We start from the raw sequence: 21873 nt of genomic DNA on the forward strand, positions 1-21873 counted from the left end.
TTGGAACGCCCACTAAGATCAAGAACATTGTCACTGTTATCAGGCTAATGTAGGTAAGCGATGCGCCCGTTAAGCTCTTCCCCCATCAATAAAAATAGGCAGACACTGCCTGACATCAGAAGGAAGAAGCAAACACTGTTTCCAGCCCAGGATGAGACTGACATGCACAGATAGCTGCTCAAAACAGAGCATAAGCAAATCGCTACTACAACAGCCATGCATCAAAGTAAAAATCGTTGCCTTGCTCCACTTGCTTCCTTCTTAATTTTGCGCCCCAAGATTCCGAGGCAAATTATTGAGATCAGAGAGACTCATGTGTCTGGACATTTGTGAATGCACTTATCACAGCTCACCACACCGTATTTACACGATTCTAAGTTGACTAGAATGCAGGTCGACCCCCCCCCCAAATTGCATCTCGTAAAAAAATGCGAGTGCTGCCTAAAAAAACTGTACAACAAAGAGAAGCTCTTCCGTCAACTACCAATACCCCCATACGGCACTCTTCTATCACTGATTGATGCTCCCACACGAGCCGTGCGGTCGTGGTGTGCAACGACCTTGGTTCTATAAACGCTGGTGCACGCAGTAGATGTTAAAAAAGAAAAGCTTTTGTATAAGCACGCGGAATAACCATGCATTGTGGGTTGAGTGAAAAACTTTATTTGCAAAAACACATTCGCTGTGAGATGACAACCATTGAAGCAACCTGCAACGGCCATTGCTGGGCGATACCAAAACAAAGAACATGGTGGCTGATGGAAACGGCCGCTCACGATTTCCTTTTACTCGTGAGTATGTTGCTCGCACTGAAAAAGCGTTTTGCTCATCTCTAATAAACAAAATAAGCATTAGCGAATCCCTTGATTCAATGCACAGTGCTAACGCAGCCACAATCCCATCACGTTCAGTATACTTCCGAACGCAATGGTGAGAGGTTAGTCGCTCTAGGTACTCTGGACAAACGGCACAGATGGGGAACGCCAACTTTCAAAGTTGGCATCACCTTTATTGATGCCAGAATGTATGCAATAGTAAATTAACACTCGACACTTCGACCATAACCATGGAAATGTGGGTGCAAAGCTGCCCCACCTGGTAGCACCCCTGATTTTTTGTTTTTCTTGCTGTTACTAGCGGTACACACTTCTATTTCGATTCTAAGTCAACTCCCCAACATTGGATCGTCAAATTAAAAAAGAAAAAGAAAAAAGGTCGGTCTAACATTGGATCGTCAAATTAAAAAAAACAAAAAAGTCGGTCTACAATTGTGTAAATACGGTACATTCCTGCTGCTCCATATAAAAGAGAAAGCAACTTGATTTTTTTTTTTCCAACCCACACAGGCAAGGAAACGTTGCAGAAAACGCAATTGATGCATGCATTTCCAACATGTCCTCGTTCGATGCCATTGCATTCAAGCAGCCCACACAAGTTAAACCATGTGCAACACCTCATAACCGCAAGTTCCACTTCAACTGACCACAACTGAAACGTAGGGCAACAGAAACTCTTCAAACAACTGATATGGCTTGGACTTCACAGTGATGTAGTAGTTCTTGCTAAATTACGTCACTCCACAGCAGAAGAACGCCGGAAGTGTGCAACACCATGTTACAGTTGCGTTGTTGTGAACTGTACAACAGGTTGGATTTAGCTTCGCAAAACCAAACGAACTAGATTAGTCCAGCAGTGAGGCACTGGGTCTGGTGACCGGTACTGACCTACATCACACAGGTTTGACACGGTCAGTGTGACAATCTCTTTCCCAGCAGGTTTCGAAGTACCACCTGGTCTGGTAAAAAAAAACATCCTGGACGTCTGATAAGCTATGCTAGACAGGTGCACCCCCACCAGGAAGACTCTCAAGGTCACCAACAGCCCTCCCTCACCTGAACAAGACTGGTACGACCTAGTGCCCTATTGTCAAAACCTCCTGAATCTAGAGGATTTGTGGGAAATCCCCAAGGTAAAGTATGTTTCTGTGAAGGAAAATTTGCCAACCATCTCAACAGCAGCCGTACGGCTATAAAGAAAAGCTGTACAGCTTTCTCGGACACTTTGCAGTTGAGAAAAAATTCATCCTGGTCCACGATTCAAACCCGAACCACCGCCTGACTAGGGTAGTCGCTCTACCAACTGAGCTAACCAGTAGGCTAGTTGTTTGTAGCTCGAGAGTGAATTGATCAAATGGACAGTTGTTAATCGACCAGATTTAGGGTAAGTCCCCCAAAAATGTACCAACCAAATGTACCAGCAGGACCTCAGTCCTAAGCAGCTGCAGAGCACGTGTCAACAATGGCAGTCAGTTGATTTATTGATTGATTGATTGTGATTGATTGATTGATTGTAGGGTTTAATCTGCTGACCCAATGCTGGTGATGAGGCGCGCCATAGTGGAGGAGGACTCCAGATTACTTTTGACCACCTGAAGATCTTTAACATGCGCCAAAATCTCGTACACACGGGTGTTTTTTGGTTTTCGCCTCCATCAAAAAAGCGGCCGAGAATCGAACCCGCGACCTCGTGCTCGGTCTAGTGACAGAGCAGAGGGTGCTACTAGGGCAGTGCAACGCAGAAACAGCCCCACAGACAGACAGACGATGATGACGATGACTGACCCGTGAGTCCGGCAGCGAGGCTGTTCAGTCCGGCTTGGGAGGCCGCCCAGAGCACGGCCAGGCAGGCCGCTGGCCGCCCCTGGTGCTGGGAGCGCAACTGGACCAGCTGTGAAGGGACAGGCAAGAGAGAGAGCGGTCACCACCACAAGACATGTCTCAAGTCAAAAGGAGTGCCAACAGCGGCAGAAAACCATGCCTAGTGGGCTACCGGATCACATAACTCATCAGTGCATAGCCCGAGATCTAACCATAGAGTTTCGTACTAATATACACTAGAGGGAAATCTAGAGCCAGTGTATAGGGGAGCCTTGCTTCAGCAAACGTGCCGTCATGTACTGAGTAGCGGTGTTCGTCTTGTACCTGGCATGGCTTCTGAACAGGCCCAAAAGTAGCCTGCGGCTGCAAAAATGCAAAAATATTATTGTTAAAGATTATTCAAAGTTGTCTTATCAATAGAGCAGTGCATTTTCACAAGATTTACATTAAACCCTCGTTAACTAGAACTCGCACATATCGAAATATCAGGTAAGTAAAATTTTTCTCACCATGCGTTTTCACTTCAATTGGTGCAATGTATTTAACCCCTCTTGATATTAAAGGTATTTCGGGGGACTGCGGATATCTCGAAATGATGACACAGAGGACACAAGTTCAAAGTCTACTACAGGCAGTTGATAAGGTAGGTCTCCGTGAAAACACTTAGATCCTACCCTGCGCCAAACGAAGTCGTAAATGAAAAGTTTGAAAATGGCGCCCCCACGGCGGTTTCTTATCTAACGTGTCGATGAACTTTGGAATGATTACGCGCACGTCACTGTGGTGCCAATGGGTGGTGCTGTGAGTAATCTTTTTTTTTTTTTTCCGCTTGACCGCAAGGCACGGGAGCATTGCGGAAAAGCCTGCCGCTGCAAGCGGCACACACCGGTTTCTGTTAACGAACTTCGAAAGACTGAACATGTATTCGGAATTTTCGAATGGTGCTATTCAATTCAAAGCAAACACAATTTTGCATTATTCGCTTCGATATTCGAAAGTTTTGAATACACGTGCACACCTATTAGGCTGCCATCTGTCGACACAAAGTTGAAGTGGTATTCCAGCGCTTGCGGCTGCTGCCGCAAGTCATAAAGAAAAAAAAACGTGAAACATACGTAAACAATTAAATTTAAAGTTTAATAATCTGAGAAGGAAGCTTTGTTGTATTATGTTGTATTTATAGGTAAACAGCAGTTCCGCAAGGTTCAGTCTTTGTCCCCCAGGCCTTCAACAAAGCAAGGGTGCTCGCACCGCTCAGATTATGAAGCAGAGTTTTGCAACTGGTGCATATTGAAGAAATCTGAGCATACAGCAATATCTCGTTACAAGAGACACTCTAGGGACCTAGGAAACAGGTCTCTTGTATGCAGTGAAGTTAAGGGGGGACACTGGTCTCAAAACAACTTCTTTTAATTTTCAAGTAAACTTTCTGAAACTTGTCAGTCTTTCTGTTTTCTCCCACTGATTTCAAATATGTCATTATTTTTACGGTTGATCAATTATTACCAAGATATTTAGAGATAATTAGCCATCTTTGGTCAAGCAATAGACAAAACAGGGCTGGTCATAAAACTGTAATCTTTATATTTTTCAATAATATGAACCCTGGTGAATGCAATAAGAGAATCTGTTTTTTGATGCACCGCTTGGAACTAATTTTACAGCTCGTTATTAAACATTGGTGGCACCAGTAGCAAGGAACCATTTGGAGTGCCCATTTCAAATATCGAAGTTTAACGAGCTGTAAAATTAGTTCCAAGCGGTGCATCAAAAAACAGATTCTCTTATTGCATTCACCTGGGTTCATATTATTGAAAAATATGAAGATTACAGTTTTATGACCAGCCCTGTTTTGTCTATTGCTTGACCAAAGATGGCTAATTATCGCTAATTGTCTTGGTAATAACTGACCAACCGTCCGGTCAATTACAATTGACCCTACGCTGACCATCATGAACCTTTACTCCATCATTGCTGCTTTAAGTGTGAGGTTCCTTCAGTTTTTTAGGAAGTGATAATGACTGGACATCACCTTGGAGGGCCGTACGCTATGACACCTCTCTTTCTCGTTCCGAGCAGATGTTGCCGTGTTGCCATGATAACAACAAACACAGGAGGGTTTTTTTTTTTTTTTTTTTTTGCCAATCTTCTCTAATCTTCCTAAGTGGCTATAGTTGGCTTGACGAATGAGCGCAAGGTATGCTGGCCGATCATTGCAAGGCACACGCACACGTGCAATATGCATTTTCTTAGTTTTCTTAACTCCTGGGTGATGACCGTGAGGCCCGCGCTCGCGTACTCGCCCTAGGCAATTTCTTGGTATTTTTAACTGCGGACACGAAAAATTACGATTTGCTAAAAAGTTTCGCTCTAAAAAAAAAAAGCAAACGGTACAAGTGATTCCAGTCCAGGTGCCAACGTATACCTTGGGCAGGGCGTCCGTGACCAGGTGCGGTTGCTTGGAGGCGAGCATCTGCAGGCAGGCCAGGTAGCCCAGCACGCCCGAGGATGCGGAGGGGGATGCGGAAGAGGAGAGCGCCTGCAGCATCCCCGACTGGCAGTGCTCCCAGAGCAGGGCACGAGCCTCGTCACTCAGCCCCGTCACGGCCACATCCTCCAGTTGACGCCGCACGCCCGCGCTCAGCTCGCTCAGGGGAAAGCCTGCAAGGGGCGAGGCGGTCAGCGTGGGCGGCATCTAGGGCACCGTGCTTCTGGACTTCATTTGCTGGCGAAAATTAAGCGCTTACTGGAGTTTAATTTTGTGGTCTTCTCAACACTTGCAAATGTTAAGTTATGTACAAACTCAAACACATTTTATCACACAGAGTGCATTTAATTTCTTCAAAGCGGTATCAATTCGATTGATTGATTGTAGGTTTAACGCGCCGACGCAATGCAGGCGATGAGGCACGCCGTAGTGGAGGGCTCTGGATTAATTTTGACCACCTGGGGATCTTTAACGTGCGCCGAAATCTCGTACACACGGGCATTTTTGCTTTTCGCCTCCATCAGAAAAGCGGCCGCCACCGCCGCCGCGGCAGGGAATCGAACCCGCGAACTCGTGCTCAGCAGCGCAACGCCTTAGCCACTGAGCCACCGCGGCGGGTAAGAGGTATCAATTCAGACACAGACATACAAAAAGAAAATATTTGGAGGGTTTAAAGCTACCAGGCTACGAAGTGTGCCAAAAGTGGAAGGCTCCGGATTGATTTTCACCCCCTGGGATCTTTGCATGGGATTTGGGATGATTGGACGAATGTTTTTTGGACTTTCGATGATGGACTGAAGGATGGATTTGGACTTTGGTCTGAAGGACTCTGGATTGATGGATTCGGGATTTTTGCAACGTGCACCGAAACATCGACATTGGCATTTTTGCGCGTCGCCTCCACTTGAAAAGCAGCCACCGCGGCCGGGGCAATCAAGCCGGCGTTCAAGGTTGAAAGCGCACCAAGCGCAACATTCTTCAAAACTGATTGATTGATTGTAGGGTTTAACACGCCAACGCAACGGAGGCGATGAGGCGCGCCGTAGTGGAGGGCTCCGGATTAATTTTGACCACCTGGGGATCTTTATCGTGCGCCGAAATCTCGAACACACGGGCGTTTTTGCTTTTCGCCTCCATCAGAAAAGCGGCCGCCGCGGCCGAAAATTCTTCAAAACTGCCTGTGGTCTAAGATGCACAAGTTCAATGTGAAACGCGTTCAAGATGCACTAGGTTCAGCATCCAAGCTTCCAACAAGTTCAAAATAGACAGATTAAACTTTGACATCCCTTTCCAAAGAAAGCTGAGAGGAGTGCGAAAGCTTTCGGGCATCAAAACTGTGTCAAAAGTGCATCAAAACTTTGGCTAAAGGTGCGTCAAAACCTGCGCTGAAAGTCTGCCCAATCGATCGTCAAACCTTGAATGACCCAAATCGCAAACGAAGAAGAAACACATGCGACAATTTTTCACACACTAAGTGAACTTAGTGCGCGAAGCAAACTTAGGTCTACCATGGAGCAAATAATGCTAGGAGTAACACTCGCACAACACTCGGACAGGAAAAGAGCTACCTAGATTAGGGAGCAAACTCCGATAGAGGATATCATGGTTCAGGCTAAGAAAAAGGAATGCACCTGGGCTGGCCATGTGGTACGACGAACTGACAACAGGTGTACCATAGGGACAACAGAATGGACCCTGAGATACGGAAATAAAAGAAGAGGAAGGCCATTAACTCGATGGAGAGATGAAATAGCTCATTAGGAAGATATTAGATTGCCACACTGAAGTTTGCTTCAGAGAGCAACGATGACAGAGAGGAACCAGCCACAAACACCTGCGGCTTAAAACACCTTAGTGGCCAGTTAGACTGATTTATCGATGTAGCAAATGTTACTTGTGTAATTTATAAACAGTCTATCCATCATTTGGGCAGAGTATGAAACCACATGAGGAACGAAGATTGGCCTTTTGGTGAAGGAATAATCCAAACATCGTCTCCGGAATGGAGCTCTGCACCAGATCATGTCCCTCACTGCAGGTATGCCTCCACAGGTAGTTTAAATTTCCAGCTAAAGCGTCAATTCATGCTAAACTATTTCCTGATGTGTGTGGAAGCACTTTGTGTATGCAAGAGTCATTTTTCATATTTCTTTAAACGGAAGAATCGCTTTATCTCAAAGTTTGACCAAAGTTCTGAACTATTTAGCAACTTTACTTTTCAAGAAGTCCATTACTCCATGTGAAGAATTACACGACTTGAATATCAAAAATGCTTTTAATTAAGCCTACGAAAAAGTTTATGTGGTATGGAAAGAGTTCTTACAAGTCCCTTCCTAAATGGCCTTTTGATGCGCCAAAAGCTCTTATGATATACTTAGCCAAGCAGACAAGAGATATTGGCAGTCAGTACACCGACTACATGCGATTATTAATTCCGCCTGACAGGAAGCGGGAGTCCAGCTATCACCATATAACCCACCGACAGTAGCACAGCGTTTGAGTGTTCAACAACACCATAATGAGCTTCAAACTTAGCGTTGGCGTCTGGTAGAAATATCTGGTACAATTATATCAGAACACTCAAGCCTAACTACGCTGTGCGTGTTTCAAGAAAAAGCAGTGTCGCGAAATTCATGTCCCTCCTTGACGGGTTTTCTTGCCGCTCGCCATTTCTTGCCGTTCGCCGAGAGGAGCCGTACCGCAAAGCGAAGGAATGTTCTCGCCACCATTGTCGAACCCGGGTCGGCTGGCCATGTGTTTCGGGGAGAGAGGTGGGCGAGAGTGCCGCGGCCTACTGAAGGCTGCGCCCCGGGAATTCTCGGAAGACGCGCGGCCCGGTGGACTGTGTGCGTGGTGCAGCGCGGGGTTTCCGGGGAGAATGGGCTGAGAACTGGTGGTGGCCGGACGTACGGCCGGGACGCGGCGTCGGCCTTGAGGGCTGTGCTGGGGAGGCCGAGCGACAACGGCGAACTTCGGACCCCCGAAGATTCCTCAAGGAGGCGACAGTGCGCGGCCGGAGTTCACCCAAATTGCGTCGCTGATCAGCGGTGCCCCACCACAGACGACCGACAGCCTCCGTCACCCCGGCGAGACCATCAGCCGGACCGCAGCTAAGATGTTCTCCCCTTCTCCATCTTTCTTCGGACTCTTCCTATTCATCTTCTGTGTTGTATTTCCCTAAGTGGACTGCACGGGCTTATCCGCCTCCTTCAGTGCACCACGCGGTATGTGTTTCTAGCGGGCCTATTGTTAGTAGTTGGGGGAAGCCTCCAACCCCGCCTATTGTATACTCTACTGTCCCCTTCATTTACTGTCGTCTTCTCCTCGGGCGCGTAACGGCGTGTACCTTTTCTTTCATTGGGATTAATGTACTTCGTGTCGGTGTCTTGGCAGCTCTGACCCCAACGGGGTGTCAACTGCAGTGTGTATTAACTCGTCAACCCTCCTGTCTGTCTGTTTCAAATTTCCTGTGAATGTGAAGTAAATGCCCGTTGTTTTGAAACTGTTTTCCCATGCCCCGTCTCATGCCTCACGCCAGCGGCCAATCAGGCGTGGACCTATCGCCGGTTAGCAGGTCCGAACCACATTCTCGAATTCGCACGTAAGGGGGAGTTGTTTGTCGCTCCTCCCGTCCGAGCCATCGGCCACTAAATTATTACCTCGCTCAATTCTGTGACAAGCAGGCATCCTGAGCGCTTGTCATTCCTCCCAGTTTTCCCAACACATGACCAGGCTTCTGAGTGGTGCCTCCGAGTGACGCTGCTACAAGAGCAACATTCGTGGCTCGACCGCTCCGATTCGCATTTGCTGTCAGGTGCAGTAGCGGACAATCGGCACAGGCTGGCCAATGCCTGTGTCCAGTAATGTCGCCCAGTAGTGCCGGCAGTGCCACCAGGGGCCACCACCCAACTTTTGTTTAAATGCGAAAGACACAAATGGCCCATCATTAGGCCTCTGTAGCAGTGAAACAGCTCCTAAACCTTCCATTGGTTGCGATGCATAAGGACAGAGGTGTACTGGCGAATGCGCCATTCAGTCGGACGCACCGTGCATAACACTACGCTGAGCATGAAGGAAAGAAAAGCTTTGGAGAGGCCCTGACGCCACGTTTTGTGAAGCCCCTTCGCCACTTTTGGAGGTCACCCTTTTCTGCTTGTATTTGTATTTTTGCCTTCGCTTGCTCCCCTGTCATCTGCTTTATCTCCGCCAGCCATGCGACTTCATCCTCACTTTCCCAAAGTGCCAATGATGACCGGGGCCTCTCCCATGCTTTCTTTCCTCCGTGGCACTGAGCTCTGCACAATGGCCGCTCCCTCACCCAGAGGCACAGCAGTCACAAGTGAGTCGGGACTGCGTGCAGCGCATGGCGGCACCCACAACAAAGGCATATCCGTTTGGCTACTAAATATTGATGCTTTTGCATTCAGAATTCACAGAAACTGCTCAGGTGACCCCTGACGTCTTGCTAATACAGTCTACACCCGTTTCAATGGACCCTCTTAACCTGGAAAAAAAATGTCCGCTGTATCTAAAGTATGCAGTATCCGAACAGGGGAAGGGGCAGGAAGGTATTGAGCGCAAAGTGGGAACTTTCACCAGTATTGCATATAAATGCTGCCGCCAATTTGTTCTTCCTACACACCTCCAGCGTCTTCGCAGCGTTCAGGCGGGGTAAAAGAATCACCTAGCACTGTTTTCGAAGCTGAGCACCGGCACTTGGGCCTATCACATGTGGCTGAGTGTGTACGCACGCTAAAGCAAAACGCAGATAAAGCAAGAATGTAACTAGGAGCAATTACTGACCAGTTATAAAAGCAGTCAAAACTAGTGAATCAGCCAGGCTCTTTTCAAACCCTTGGTGACGAGGCTGGTTTACCCGAAACCAATCATCAAACAATTCGGATCACTGCCTGACGTTCCCCCAAGGCAGCTTCCGCAGTTTTAATGATCTTAGTCTGGTCAGCAAAACAGCTGGTATGAAATAATCTGGTGAAGGACGGCTGTGAAATCCAAATTTAGACCAGCTGGACTGCGCACGGTAACCGGCAGATTGCACACAATGGATGGGAACCAGCCCCCCTACTTGAGGCCTTTCGTACCTTTTTCATCGAACGGAATGGGAACGATGCATGCGTGGGGATAAGGAATGCCAAACTTCACTGAAGCCGAGTTCTTCATTACGAAAAAAAAAAACACTGTCTAGGGAAGACTCGACCTCCGCGTATTCAAAAGCACTGTTCTTCAATCTCACCGTAGTCTTTTTTCGGCAGAGGCCTTGTTCTTGACGGTCGAACGGACCGTCTGCTTAAACAGGCCGGTACTTCTCGCGATGTCGGCCTGCTTTTCGCCATGTTTGACAGCGTTAATTATGCTTAGTTTATCCGACAGTGGTATCAGCTACCCTGCCACTGGTCGCTCAAAAAAAAAAAAAAAAGGCTGAGCTAAACTCTTGGCTTGGCTTGGCTGAGCCAATAACCCGTTCTGCGCCAACAACGTTGCCAGAAATAAACAAAGAAAATCATACCGGGTGCCGGCACTGCGGAAGTGCACTATTATCATTCAGTCAAAACCATTTCTGCCTAAAATTTAGTCTGTTGTACGATAATCTGCTATAGCCTTGTCCATTATGTGTGGAGTGGACTCCACTTAAAATGCAAGGGGACCAAACAGATAGACAGAAATGGTCTGTTGTAACCAGAAGTCCGTTGTTGCCGGATCGCTGTAACGAGCGTAGACTGTATATCTTAAATCAATAGCTTACATTATATGTCCTTTCACCGTGGCACTAAATGAAATTTACATTGATGTTATGTGCAATGGCCCCCTTCTGATTGAAGCAAGGGCGTATGCTGCCTCTGTGGTCCATTTGAGCCTTTAAAATGAGAAAAGTTCAACACAGAGAAGACAACAAAACGTGTCACCTGCCACATTACAGCCTTCTGCGTTCCATGCTTCAGTGTTTTAGTGCTCTCAACCTCAAACGTATACTTTCCCCGCCTCTTTGCACTGGGCACCCAGCACAAAAGAAGAGCGAGTCCGCCCTTACCGGAAGGGTGTCCCTCGAAGGGTGGCAGCGTGTTGTGGGCCCCTTCGAGGCGCGTGTTCAGGTAGGCCACCAAGTCCTTGGACCACAGCAGGGGACTCGTGGGGAACTTGGTCTTCACTGCAGTCACCAACTGCGTCACCTCCGATGCTGGCACCTGCGCCCAACAACCCCGAGCGGTGTTGCGCCTTCTCACCCAAGCATCCACGCAATCTTCTTTGCCAAAACTTTCCAAATTTGGACGGTTTAAAGGGTCCATGAAGAGAAATTACAAATTTGTTAACTTTAAAGAGTTAGACTTAAGTATCTCACTCAGCTTCATTCCGTCCACAAAAGATGTTTTTTAACCGGTGAAAACGCAAGAAATACTTAGACTTTCAAATTTCGCGCCACAGTGACGTGTTATCGGCGCGAGTGACGTCATATGGGCCAGCACTAAAAAGCATAATTTTCAGTGGGTCGCATTCAAGTGATTAGATCAAACGGAACTAGCAGCCCCACTACAATCGTCCAGTCATGTGTCCTGATGATTGATTAGTTCGGCCGCCGTCAACCGACCAAACAAGATTCTGTGACGTCATAGAAAAGTTGCCGAGAACTCGCTAGCGAGATGCCACACCTCCACACGTTTTCTTTAATATCTCCGTTATTTTTTCGAAGTTTGTGATGAAATCGGCATCATTTTGATCAGGACAAAGCAGCCTTCCTAATGAACCAAACTTGTGTTTTGTCTTCATGGCTCCTTTAAGGGTAACACTTCCCTTAAAACAGCTTCCTTTGGTTTTTAAGTAAACACTGTGAAACTTGCGAGTGTTGCTGCTTTTTCCACACTGATTTCAAATATGCCATTATTTTTTGAGTCAGTCATTAGTTACCAAGATAATTACACATTATTAGCCATCTTTGGAGGAACAATAGATAAACCAGTGTTAGTCATAAAACTGTAATCTTTATATTTTCCAATACTATGAACGCTGGTCAGTGCAATAAGAGAATCGGTTTTTTCGATGCACCGTTTGGAACTAATTTCACAGCTCATTAAACTTTGGTGGCATTATCTTGGAAACTAACTGACTCACTCAAAAAATAATGGCACATTTGAAACCAGTGTGGAAAAAGCAGCAAGACTGGCAAGTTTCACAGAGTTTATTTAAAAACTAAGAGAAGTAGTTTTCAGCGCAGTGTCCCCCTTTAATTAAAGCAACCCCCCCACCTGGTTGAGCAGGGTCTTCAGGTTGGTGGTCGACTGCGCTCCGCCGCCTTCCTTGGCCGCTTTCTTCTTGGAAGGCGGGGGAGCCGGCTTCTTAGCCGGCTTGGGTGGAGGAGGAGCGGCCGGCTTCTTGGGCTCCTCTTTCTCCTGTAGCGCATCGTACAGGGTGGAGCTCTCCTTCAGGGGCGCTGCATGGGAAGAACAGCGCAAGAAGTTACAGCAATGCAAAACATTCCCACGCCCCAATAGTATTCCTGGTTTATGACTGAACTGTACACCTTTCAATCAAAAACTTAGAAGACAGAAAATCTGCATAAACGTACACAGACATCACTTTGAAAATTGGTTAAAGGAGCCATGAAGACAAAATACAAGTTGGGTTTATAAGAAAGACTGCTTAGTCCTGATAACAATGCTACCAATATCATCGCAATCTTCGAACAAACAACGGAGATATTAAAGAAAACGTCTGAAGCAGTCGTTACCCCCTAGCCAATTTCCCGCAACTCTTCCATGACGTCACGGAACCGTGTTTGTGCGATTGGCGGCTGTCTAACCGACCTGTCGCGACGACACATGACTGGACGTCTGTAATGGGGCCTCTAGTTCCATTTGACCGCATCACTTGAATGCTAATGTGCAGTTAACGCACTGAAAATTGTGTTTTATTGTTGGCCCGTATGACGTCATTTTTGCTCATATAACACGTCACTGTGGCGCAAAATTTGCAAGTTTTTAAATACTGCTTGCTTTTTTTTTTCGTTAAAAAAACATCTTTTGCGGCTGTAATGGAGCTGAGTGAGATACTGAATCCTAGTTCTTTCAAATTAAACAAAGTTGTATTTTCTCTTCATGGCTCCTTTAAGAAACAGCTGAAGTTGAAGTTTTTTTTTTTCTGCATATACATGGCGAGATGGCGGAAAGACCGGGGGAAAAGCAAAAGGCTAGAAGACTGACAGAGGCTTTTCCCCCCCGACAGCAGTCTTGCACAGCTCTGCATTTACAAGAAGAACATAATATGAAAGGTTACACAGCGTAGATCTTTGATGTACACCAAAATACTAGTATTTCAGAATGTACAAAATGTACAGAATGTACAAAAAACAAAGCCACTAAAAAAAGCCTACATCCCGTAATGAATCAAAACGTACAATATTAGCATGGTACATGTAAGCAAACAAAAAATACAAATTTTTCCAAAAAGTGAAGCATCTGGGAAAAAAAGACAAGTTGGAACATGCTATTTACATACACAATCTGAAACATTACGAGAATTGTATGTCATTTTTTATAAGTAGTGTTTTATATTTCTTCTCTGATCTTATATTACTAAGGTCCATTAAACATCAGCATTTAACAAGCAAGGCATCTTTTTCATTCAAATTTGCCGGCTAGTATGGCCCGAAAAATTTCAAATTGAAGCTTCACACCCCAGCGATAGGCCTACATTTGAACTGGGGATTGGTTAAAACCATAATAAAATGCAAATAAATATACGCCAACATTTCTTTAAACAGCTGTTAGAAAAGGTTGGTACTTAAAGCCAACCGACATTGAGGAACAGAGTTGTGGCACAGCACATGTACATCCTAAGACATGAAACGCGACATAAACTTGCGCGATCCTGCCAGAATTCTACCACCTAGTTGAAGTGACATCCGTTCTTTCCACTGAAGCGAGCCGAGGGAATACCTTAAAATCTTACACACCAAAGCTAATCCTGCAGGCTCTCTCTACTGGAGGACTATGGATTAGTTCAAAGTTTTAAACCGCCCACCGATCTGCAACACCCGCGGGAATCTCAACACACGGGCATTTTCATTTTTGTATCCAAAAAGAAAAAAAAACGCCACTGCAGTAAGGACCAAACACACATCTCCAGGCTCAGCAGCTCCACACCGTAACCGAAAGAACCCCTATGTCGCATTTGTAATTCTATCCCTTGGCTGCCAGAGCCCAGTACTCCATACTAATCATAAGCGCTAACTTCAAGAAAGGGGCTGGGGAGTTCTAGCTATATTGATTTGCGAATGTGTAAATTTTTTTGTTGTTTTTACAAGAAGCATTCATAAATAATTAGAAAAGCTGGCAAGAAATCAAACAAGCATTTTAGCTACCATAATTACCGAAATACGGAGCGCTTAGATTCACCTACGACAAAAAAAAGTGCCCAAAGCAGGTTGCGTCTCAAAGCAACGCCCAAGTTGGGTGGTTGTAACAGTGACCCGTTCAATGTTTTGCAAGAGGAGCCCTGTCATAAATGTCATGTGACTTTTCCTGTCTAACTTTTCGCATTAGTTGTTGCTTTTGTTCCTTCGCTCAAATGCTTCGCGTCGTTTAGAACAAAACCAGTTGTAAGTGCAGCATCTTCACATCAAAGTGTACATTTTCCAAAACAGCATCTTTTTCTCTTATCGCAGCACTGGCCTTTACATCAAAGTTGTAGCTTAATACACCGATTTTCAACCAGGCCTTACCTAGCACACCATAGTAGAGGGCTCCAAACTACCTTAGACCACTCGTGTTCACTGATGTGTTTCAAAATGTTGTACGCTCTGGCGTTTTTTTCATTAACATTCATTAATGGGAAACTGAGTTTAGTAGAAGACATCGACTAATTACATGGCCACATTGCCTAGGCCATGCCAAGTATACCCCCCCCCCCCTCCCCCCCACCAATTTGCCCGCATCTAACGAAAACAGTCTGTTTAAAATCTGCATTTGCCTCATGCCATCCTCAATGCCAATTTTCTGAAGTCAACCATGGCGATACATTCCCAAGTCTGCAGAATCAATTGAAATGATTTCAGGCCCGTCTAAAATGCATAACCTGAGCGTAAACAAACAGGAATTATATAGTACCACGAAATAAGTGGTGTAAGACTAGGATTACACATAGCCACTGTCATTGATGTTGTCATTCTTCGTGAAATAATACTTGCAGAAGTTGTAAACTGAAATCAGAACTATCACTTTTTCATTGCATAATTCATTTGACACGTTTTTGTCTGTGTTCCATGATATTTTTGTTGCTGTTTTTACAATGTTTATTTTAGACGTTATTTGGAGCATACATTACTTTGTTTCTATATCCATATCTGCACATGTGATGATCTTTCCGCATTACCTTTTTTCACAGTGAATATCAATTGATTGCAGGGTTTAACGCACCAACGCTACACAGGCAATGAGGCGCGCCGAAGTGGAGGGCTCCGGATTAATTTTGACCACCTGGGGATCTTTAACGTGCGTCGAAATCTCGAACACACGGGTGTTTTTGCTTTTCACCCCATCAGAAAAGTGGCCGCCGCGACCGGGAATCAAACCCGCGACCTCGTGCTCAGTACTTTGTTTGAGTGAAATAAAACATATCAAACAAAGTAGCGCAACGCCTTAGCCACTGAGCCACAGCGGCGGGTTTTTTTGCAGTGAATATCAAATATCCTTTATTCCTGGTGTGTTGACCAATCCCTATGAAGCAGTAGCGTGAAACCACATGGAAGCCAGTGTGATATCAATGTAGCAGGTCTCAAAATGCGGTCACCATTCTGTCCATCGATCCCAGCGGTAACTGTTTCTTGTGTACTGCAGCTAAATGGTGAAATAAAACATTGCATGAGTACAATTACACAAACTAGCCACAAATAACCGTTCAATGAGTTTGTTTCAGCACTCTTTTAACTGCGCTCTCAGGCGCCCCTTACAGGCAACGTTCCCACATACCTTCTCTGGCATAGTTACAGAGATAAGGTGTTGTGCCACTGAGACCAAGAATTTGAGTTCAATCCTGGCTGCGGTGGCCGTTTTTCAGATGGAGATAGCGACATTTCAACATGTGTTAAAAATCCTAAGGTAATCTAATTTCATCCCCAGCCCTTCACTCCTCACAGCATAGGCACAAAAGTCCCCAAAAATGGAAGTTTTCAAAGTATGGTTGACTACCGACTTGACCAGGTTTCTGCTGCTTCACTGAAACAACCAGACTTTTTTTTTTTTTTTCCTCTGTCCTTAACCCAAGTCTGTTAGACTTCTTCGGGCTCTACTTCGAAAAACCAGTTTCATGGCATTCTGCATGAGTAACATTCTGCACATTACCAAAATAAAATACAAAATACTGCTGCATCAGACACCTGCAGGCTGCGTAGGATTACTGGTTAGAAGAATCAGCAGCAGCTCATCAGGTTGGGATGTGCTTTGCTGCGGTGATATTGTAATGGTCAAGGACTGAGGAGGCTGAAAGTGCACAAAGAATGAAAGAATTTCCTTTTTGCGAAAGTGACCAGACGTCCCGGTTTTTCGGCTGTGGTGCCGTTGTCCTGCAGCCTGTTTGTGGAACGGCGTTATGTACCGACTTCGAGTGGAAATATAGAAAACGGGTACCAAGCCCAGTGTCACTAATGAAAAGCTGGACGAATGAAAGAGCCAAAATAAACCGTTTGAGGAACTTCATGAAAAGAGTGCACACGACAGGACTAAGCCAGAAACTGTTGTGTGTTTCTTTTTTAGTCCCAATGTCTGAGCTGTTTTCTCGAACTTACAGTGTACCAACAAACCGTTCAGTACACCCTTCTGCGTTTGACGAACGGTGGGTGGTCGTGCTTCAGTACTCGTTTACTTATTCAGCAAATAATGCATCATTGCTCGTCAAACTACGAAACGAATGATGTTTCAGTTAAAACTAAATTGCATTGAGCCTTAGTGTCCCTTCAAGCTATATGCCACGTTCTTTCTTACCCCCCCCCCCCCCCCCCCTCTCCCGTCCTGCTTTGGAACCTGAAAAATATGGTCACTTTACGTTTTGCAGAAACAAAACCAGAATGCAATTTAGGGGAACTCATGTGAGGGTCCATGAAATAAGACAGTTGCAAATAAATAAAAGTTTAACGGCCTAAAAAGTCAATATTCTGTGGTTCATTAGTGGGATCAGATAATTGGCTTCAGTACGGCTAACCTACAATGAACGGTACCTTCGCTGCTGTGCGCAGTATATGGCACTGGTAGTAACGTGTGCAACCATCACAAGTTTTGACCCGGCAGAAATTCATTTCTATACGCAATATTCACATACTCGCCCCATTTTATAATTGGTAGTGTCTAAATTATCCCGGCAACCGGTAGAATTACCGCCAGAAATTTCTCACGGCAGTCGCTTCTTATTGGCTAAGCACGCTACACGGAGATTCACAATCTGATAAATGTCTCCCTAAAATGCCTTGTTTGCAGCTGCCCCTGTAGCCCTGTGGTATAGTACTCGGTTATAAACTCGGTAGGGATGTTTTTTTTTTGTAATTTTTTGATCATCGTGATTTTGTTAGTGCTTTTTTACTCTGGTTTTTACTATATCAAGAGATCGACGCACAAGACTTCTAGAATTGGTTGAATTATGTTCATTACAGGTTGTATTCTGTGTCGTTGGGCTGGGTTAGATTAGGTTTGTTGCAGTTTGGCAGGATTTGGGTAGGTTATGACGCGTTCAATTAGGTTACGTAAGGTTCTGTCAGGTTATGTTACATTAGGTGAAGTTGGGACGTAATAATATTCAGCAAATTACCGGCCAGCCAGCTTTTATGGAAACTGCCGTGAGAATTTTCCGGAGGTAATTCTCACGGCTGCCGTGAGATTAGACGCAGTCTTTATAATTTGTGACTGCGCCGTCTGCATTTACTAACAGGAGAACTGCGGCCCGGCCCGGGTAAGGGTGGCTGGATTAACCAGGAAAAGTGGAACTCAAGTTTTGTTGGGGAGCTAGGTTGCGTTTAAGGGAGAAAAAAAAAATAAATGGGAACGATTTAGCAGTGCTACAACAAGGACGGTACAGAAGGCGACTCGACCAAGATATTTAGCACCCCGGAGTTCCGGTAGCCGGCCAAATATTCCCCCGGGTCACACCCCTTCATTTCCGCCTTAAATACTCTAATGAGACATCACTCACTAAAATCATCTCTTTCCAGACCGGCGTGTTTCTATAGTTGAGCTCATCCGTTTTATTTTGCCGCATTTGCAGGGTTCAAAACCACTTCGGGCGCCCCCGACACCCGTAGTCGGCTCAGTGACCTAGATCGGACAGGTTCCAGGCACCTGTTGGCATGCTTCCACCAAAAATTGCGCAGTCGGAATCCTATATCGCACAGAAGGCACCCACTAAACACACGGTAACACCGATTTGAGTAAGGCGCAGCGGACGAGCTTTCAAACAGCCCTGACAGCGGAGCCGGCGTCAGCCGCCAACTGACAGAGACCGCCGGCCAGCGCGGCAACGGCGTCAACGGCGATGCGTAAACGTGGAGCGCGCACGTGGGTGACGTGGACTCACCGAGGGGCTCGATGCGGGGCATGTTTTCCGCGAGCTTCTTCTTCTGCGCCTTGGACAGCTTCGAGTCGCCGCCCGCGGTGCCGGCATTCTTGTTCTTGCTCGACCTGCCGCGGACGTACTCCCACTGGCCGCCTCCCGCCGCGGACATCTTTCGCCACGACCCGGGGTCTAGAACGTAGGTACAGGAAATCAAAACCCGCGTAGCGCACACACACACTCACGACCCGCAGACGATCGGCGGCGGACGCCGAAGAAGGGGCATGTTGCCAGCAGGACAAACCGAAAAACGGCCGCGCGAGCACGATCAGCTGACGCGCGCGGGGAAGCCTTCTCCGGCGGCCACCAGGGTCCGCCATCGGTAGCAACAAGGCGCCAGTTTCAAAAGGATTGACCGCAGAAAACGCGTCTTTTTCCCCCATTTGATCTATTTCGGGAGCAGAATGAAGAAAATCTCAAATAACCTACCATCGTAGTCGGCGATGTTGGTCGGGAAAAGGCGCACTTAAAGGGACACTGAAGTGAATTTGTCAGGCTCCCGTTTTTTCTTGTACTGCGTAGACTGGCTCAAATGAACACACTTTTCATTGTTTATCGGGGCGATAAGGCGGTGTTTATTTTATAAAGCCTGAAAGGGAAAAAAAAACCAGCATGCGCGGTCTGTGGCGGCTGCACCAACTACGCGCAGTGACGCCAGGTAGAGGAGCTACGTGATTGGACGATGTCCAAGATTAGCATTCAAACAGGTTTAGGTTTTGGCTCTGCAAAACAACATGCTTGACATCCGACGTTATCGTTGGATGGGCATTCTCGATATCTCAATAGTCGCCATACCGCGCTTCTGCCATGTTGGCTGTAAAATGCGTCAGATAAGCCTACCTGGACGGCTTGGAATTGTAGCCGAGGCCTACGCAGTGGATGAACGCCCTCCGCGTCACCGCAGACGCTCAAATGCCATCCCAGCTGAAAAAAACCATTGGCCGACCAATTGGTCCAATTTGACACCCAATGGGTCCAAATGGAATCCCAATGGGTCCAAATGGAAATCCAATTGGACCTATTGGAGCGATCCGAATTGGTCCCATTGGGCCCATTGACTCGATTAGGATGGCCAGTTGGCCCAATTGGACCCATTGGCTCCAACTATAAAGTTAATACTACTGACTGCTCCAACATGATGACCCAATCGGGGAGCCATTTTGGATAGTATTTGGATAGTATTCAATTACGACATCAATTGGAAATTTAATTCTCTCTCTCACTCTTAATTTGAAACCTTCAGAAATGTTCAGAACTTCAACCTTTACAAATGTATATTTATGAGGCAATTAATTTTGATATTACAATCAGCAATTCAAGATAAAGTCCTTAAAAAAACATAACAAACAAACACTAATGAAAACTTTCCGACAAGAGTAGCAAAATTGTTTTGAAATAAAACCCCGATCCAATCCAATCGAATCCAATCCATAGACGGACAGTGGACAAGTTGTATTCAACGTGGTGTTGGCGGTGTAGGTTGTAGGCGTGTTGGTCGGTTGCACACGCAGTCTTCTCTGACTGCATTGGAAATTTCAGGTGGTCTGCAAGAGTGTGAGAAGGGAGAAGTGGCGACGATGATGTCGCACACCCATAGCAGTGTGTTTCAAGATGCATCTTTACGCTGAACGCCGCTAAGCCTCGCACCGAAGGAAGCGTGTCTCTGTTTATGTGAGTATACTGTTTATATGTGTTTTCCTTGCCATTTTCACTCCTCATAGCATGAGCGGTGTTATTAAGAATTAATTTGTCTGCCTAAATATATTTCAGGGCTGTTCATGTTACGATTGACGGGTTCACGACATCGCCGCGCAACGCAGTTCGCCATGCACGGGACGTTGTTGAAGAGGTGAGCTCACGCCACGCAACATTTCAGTGCCTTGTTGTTTTAATGCGCGAAACTGCGGTTTATTATAAAGTTAACCCATTGTTCGCTTTTGCCACTCACTTTGTGAAGGTCCAGCCAGCCTGCGGCGAGCGGAGCGCGGCATGGACAATGGCCTGTGAAAAATTGCTTAAACGACGAACTGTCTGCATGCTGTGTATACAAACAGAGCAATAAAGATATTCATTCATTCCAAGAGTTCTTGTATTTGTGATACAACCAGCGCGCTGCAGCGGCAGCTCAGATGGAGTGGCTGCGGCAGTGGGATGAACCAACTAAAAGTGCAACAAGTTGGCGGCCAATTGGAAGACCTATTGGCGTTCCAATGGGTCGGCCAATAGGTCGCCTAATTGGACGGCCAATGGGTCGTCCAAATGGCCGGCCAATGGGTACGCCAATGGGTGCCTAAAACATTATTGGCCGACCAATTGGTCGACCAAATGGCCGACCAATTGGAACGCCAATAGGTCGGCCAATGGTTTTTTTCGGCTGGGATGCGCTTTTCCCCCTTCTTTCGAGTTGCCCCACTCATGCTTGTGTCGTAAAAAGCGTGTTCGCAGCAAGCCAAGGGTCTGCTGATTCTGGCCTGTGCCCACTTCCCGCAGTCGGCGCTTATGGCAACAGCACGCCAACGAGAGCTCGCTAGCGCGTCAGTGTCAGTCTGCACGCATTCTGCGAACTCGCTCGTGGAGCAACGAACGTCACGGCCCAAAAATGGTGAATTCAGTATAGAAGACACCGGCCGAAAACGAAGAAATCAATTTACAAAAAAAGTGTTGGTTGATTCCTCTTTCATAAGAATCGGTAAAATACGAAAGTGAAAGGTGCCTTCACAGGTGTTTAAGGAACCCCGCCAGACGAAGTGACGCCTACACGCTAGAAACAAAAAAAAAAAAAATAACCGGTTTATTCCGGGACGAAAAAACCAAAAATGACATGCACAGAAACAGCAGCTTGAAGCACAGCGCGTCCCCCGTACACAAAGGCGCTGGCATCGAGACGCCAACTGTCGGCGCTCATTAGCGTCATGATGCGCTACTTCGCTTAGCCTCTCCTAGACGGCAGCACCATCTGAATGAGTCATAAAATAGGACACAAGGCGCGTTCGTAAAGCTGCTCACGTCTCCCACAATGACGGCTCCCCTCAACGCGGTCAAAAAAAGCGACTATTAATGTCGTAAGCCTCGTTTTCCTCAAAGGAAAGAACTGGCTGCTCGACCTTTTGAATAACGAAAACAGTG

The 21873-nt window shown here is 46.3% G+C and overlaps 1 protein-coding gene and 1 long non-coding RNA gene across 2 annotated transcripts in view; one reads left to right on the plus strand and one right to left on the minus strand.

Annotated features, from left to right (window-relative positions):
* Tmem214 (Transmembrane protein 214) overlaps positions 1-18984 on the minus strand; it is a 66855-nt gene extending 47871 nt beyond the window's left edge. Inside the window, exons 1-5 of the mRNA XM_077689268.1 lie at positions 18712-18984; positions 12402-12586; positions 11192-11345; positions 5083-5318; positions 2622-2727 (exon numbers count right to left, since the gene is read on the minus strand). Coding sequence (XP_077545394.1) covers positions 2622-2727; positions 5083-5318; positions 11192-11345; positions 12402-12586; positions 18712-18859 — 829 coding nt within the window. The 5' untranslated portion in view covers positions 18860-18984. The remainder of the gene's footprint in view (positions 1-2621; positions 2728-5082; positions 5319-11191; positions 11346-12401; positions 12587-18711) is intronic.
* An 885-nt stretch (positions 18985-19869) lies between these two features.
* On the plus strand, positions 19870-20918 carry LOC144157708 (uncharacterized). Its single transcript, XR_013319834.1, has 3 exons — positions 19870-20418; positions 20518-20596; positions 20705-20918. It is a non-coding gene; the product is annotated as an uncharacterized LOC144157708 (long non-coding RNA).
* Positions 20919-21873: the final 955 nt, after the last annotated feature.

Source organism: Haemaphysalis longicornis, unplaced genomic scaffold (genome assembly GCF_048455015.1).
Source record: "Haemaphysalis longicornis isolate Haplotype H1 unplaced genomic scaffold, Haemaphysalis longicornis Haplotype H1 scaffold_10, whole genome shotgun sequence".
Taxonomy (NCBI): Eukaryota; Metazoa; Arthropoda; class Arachnida; order Ixodida; family Ixodidae; genus Haemaphysalis; species Haemaphysalis longicornis.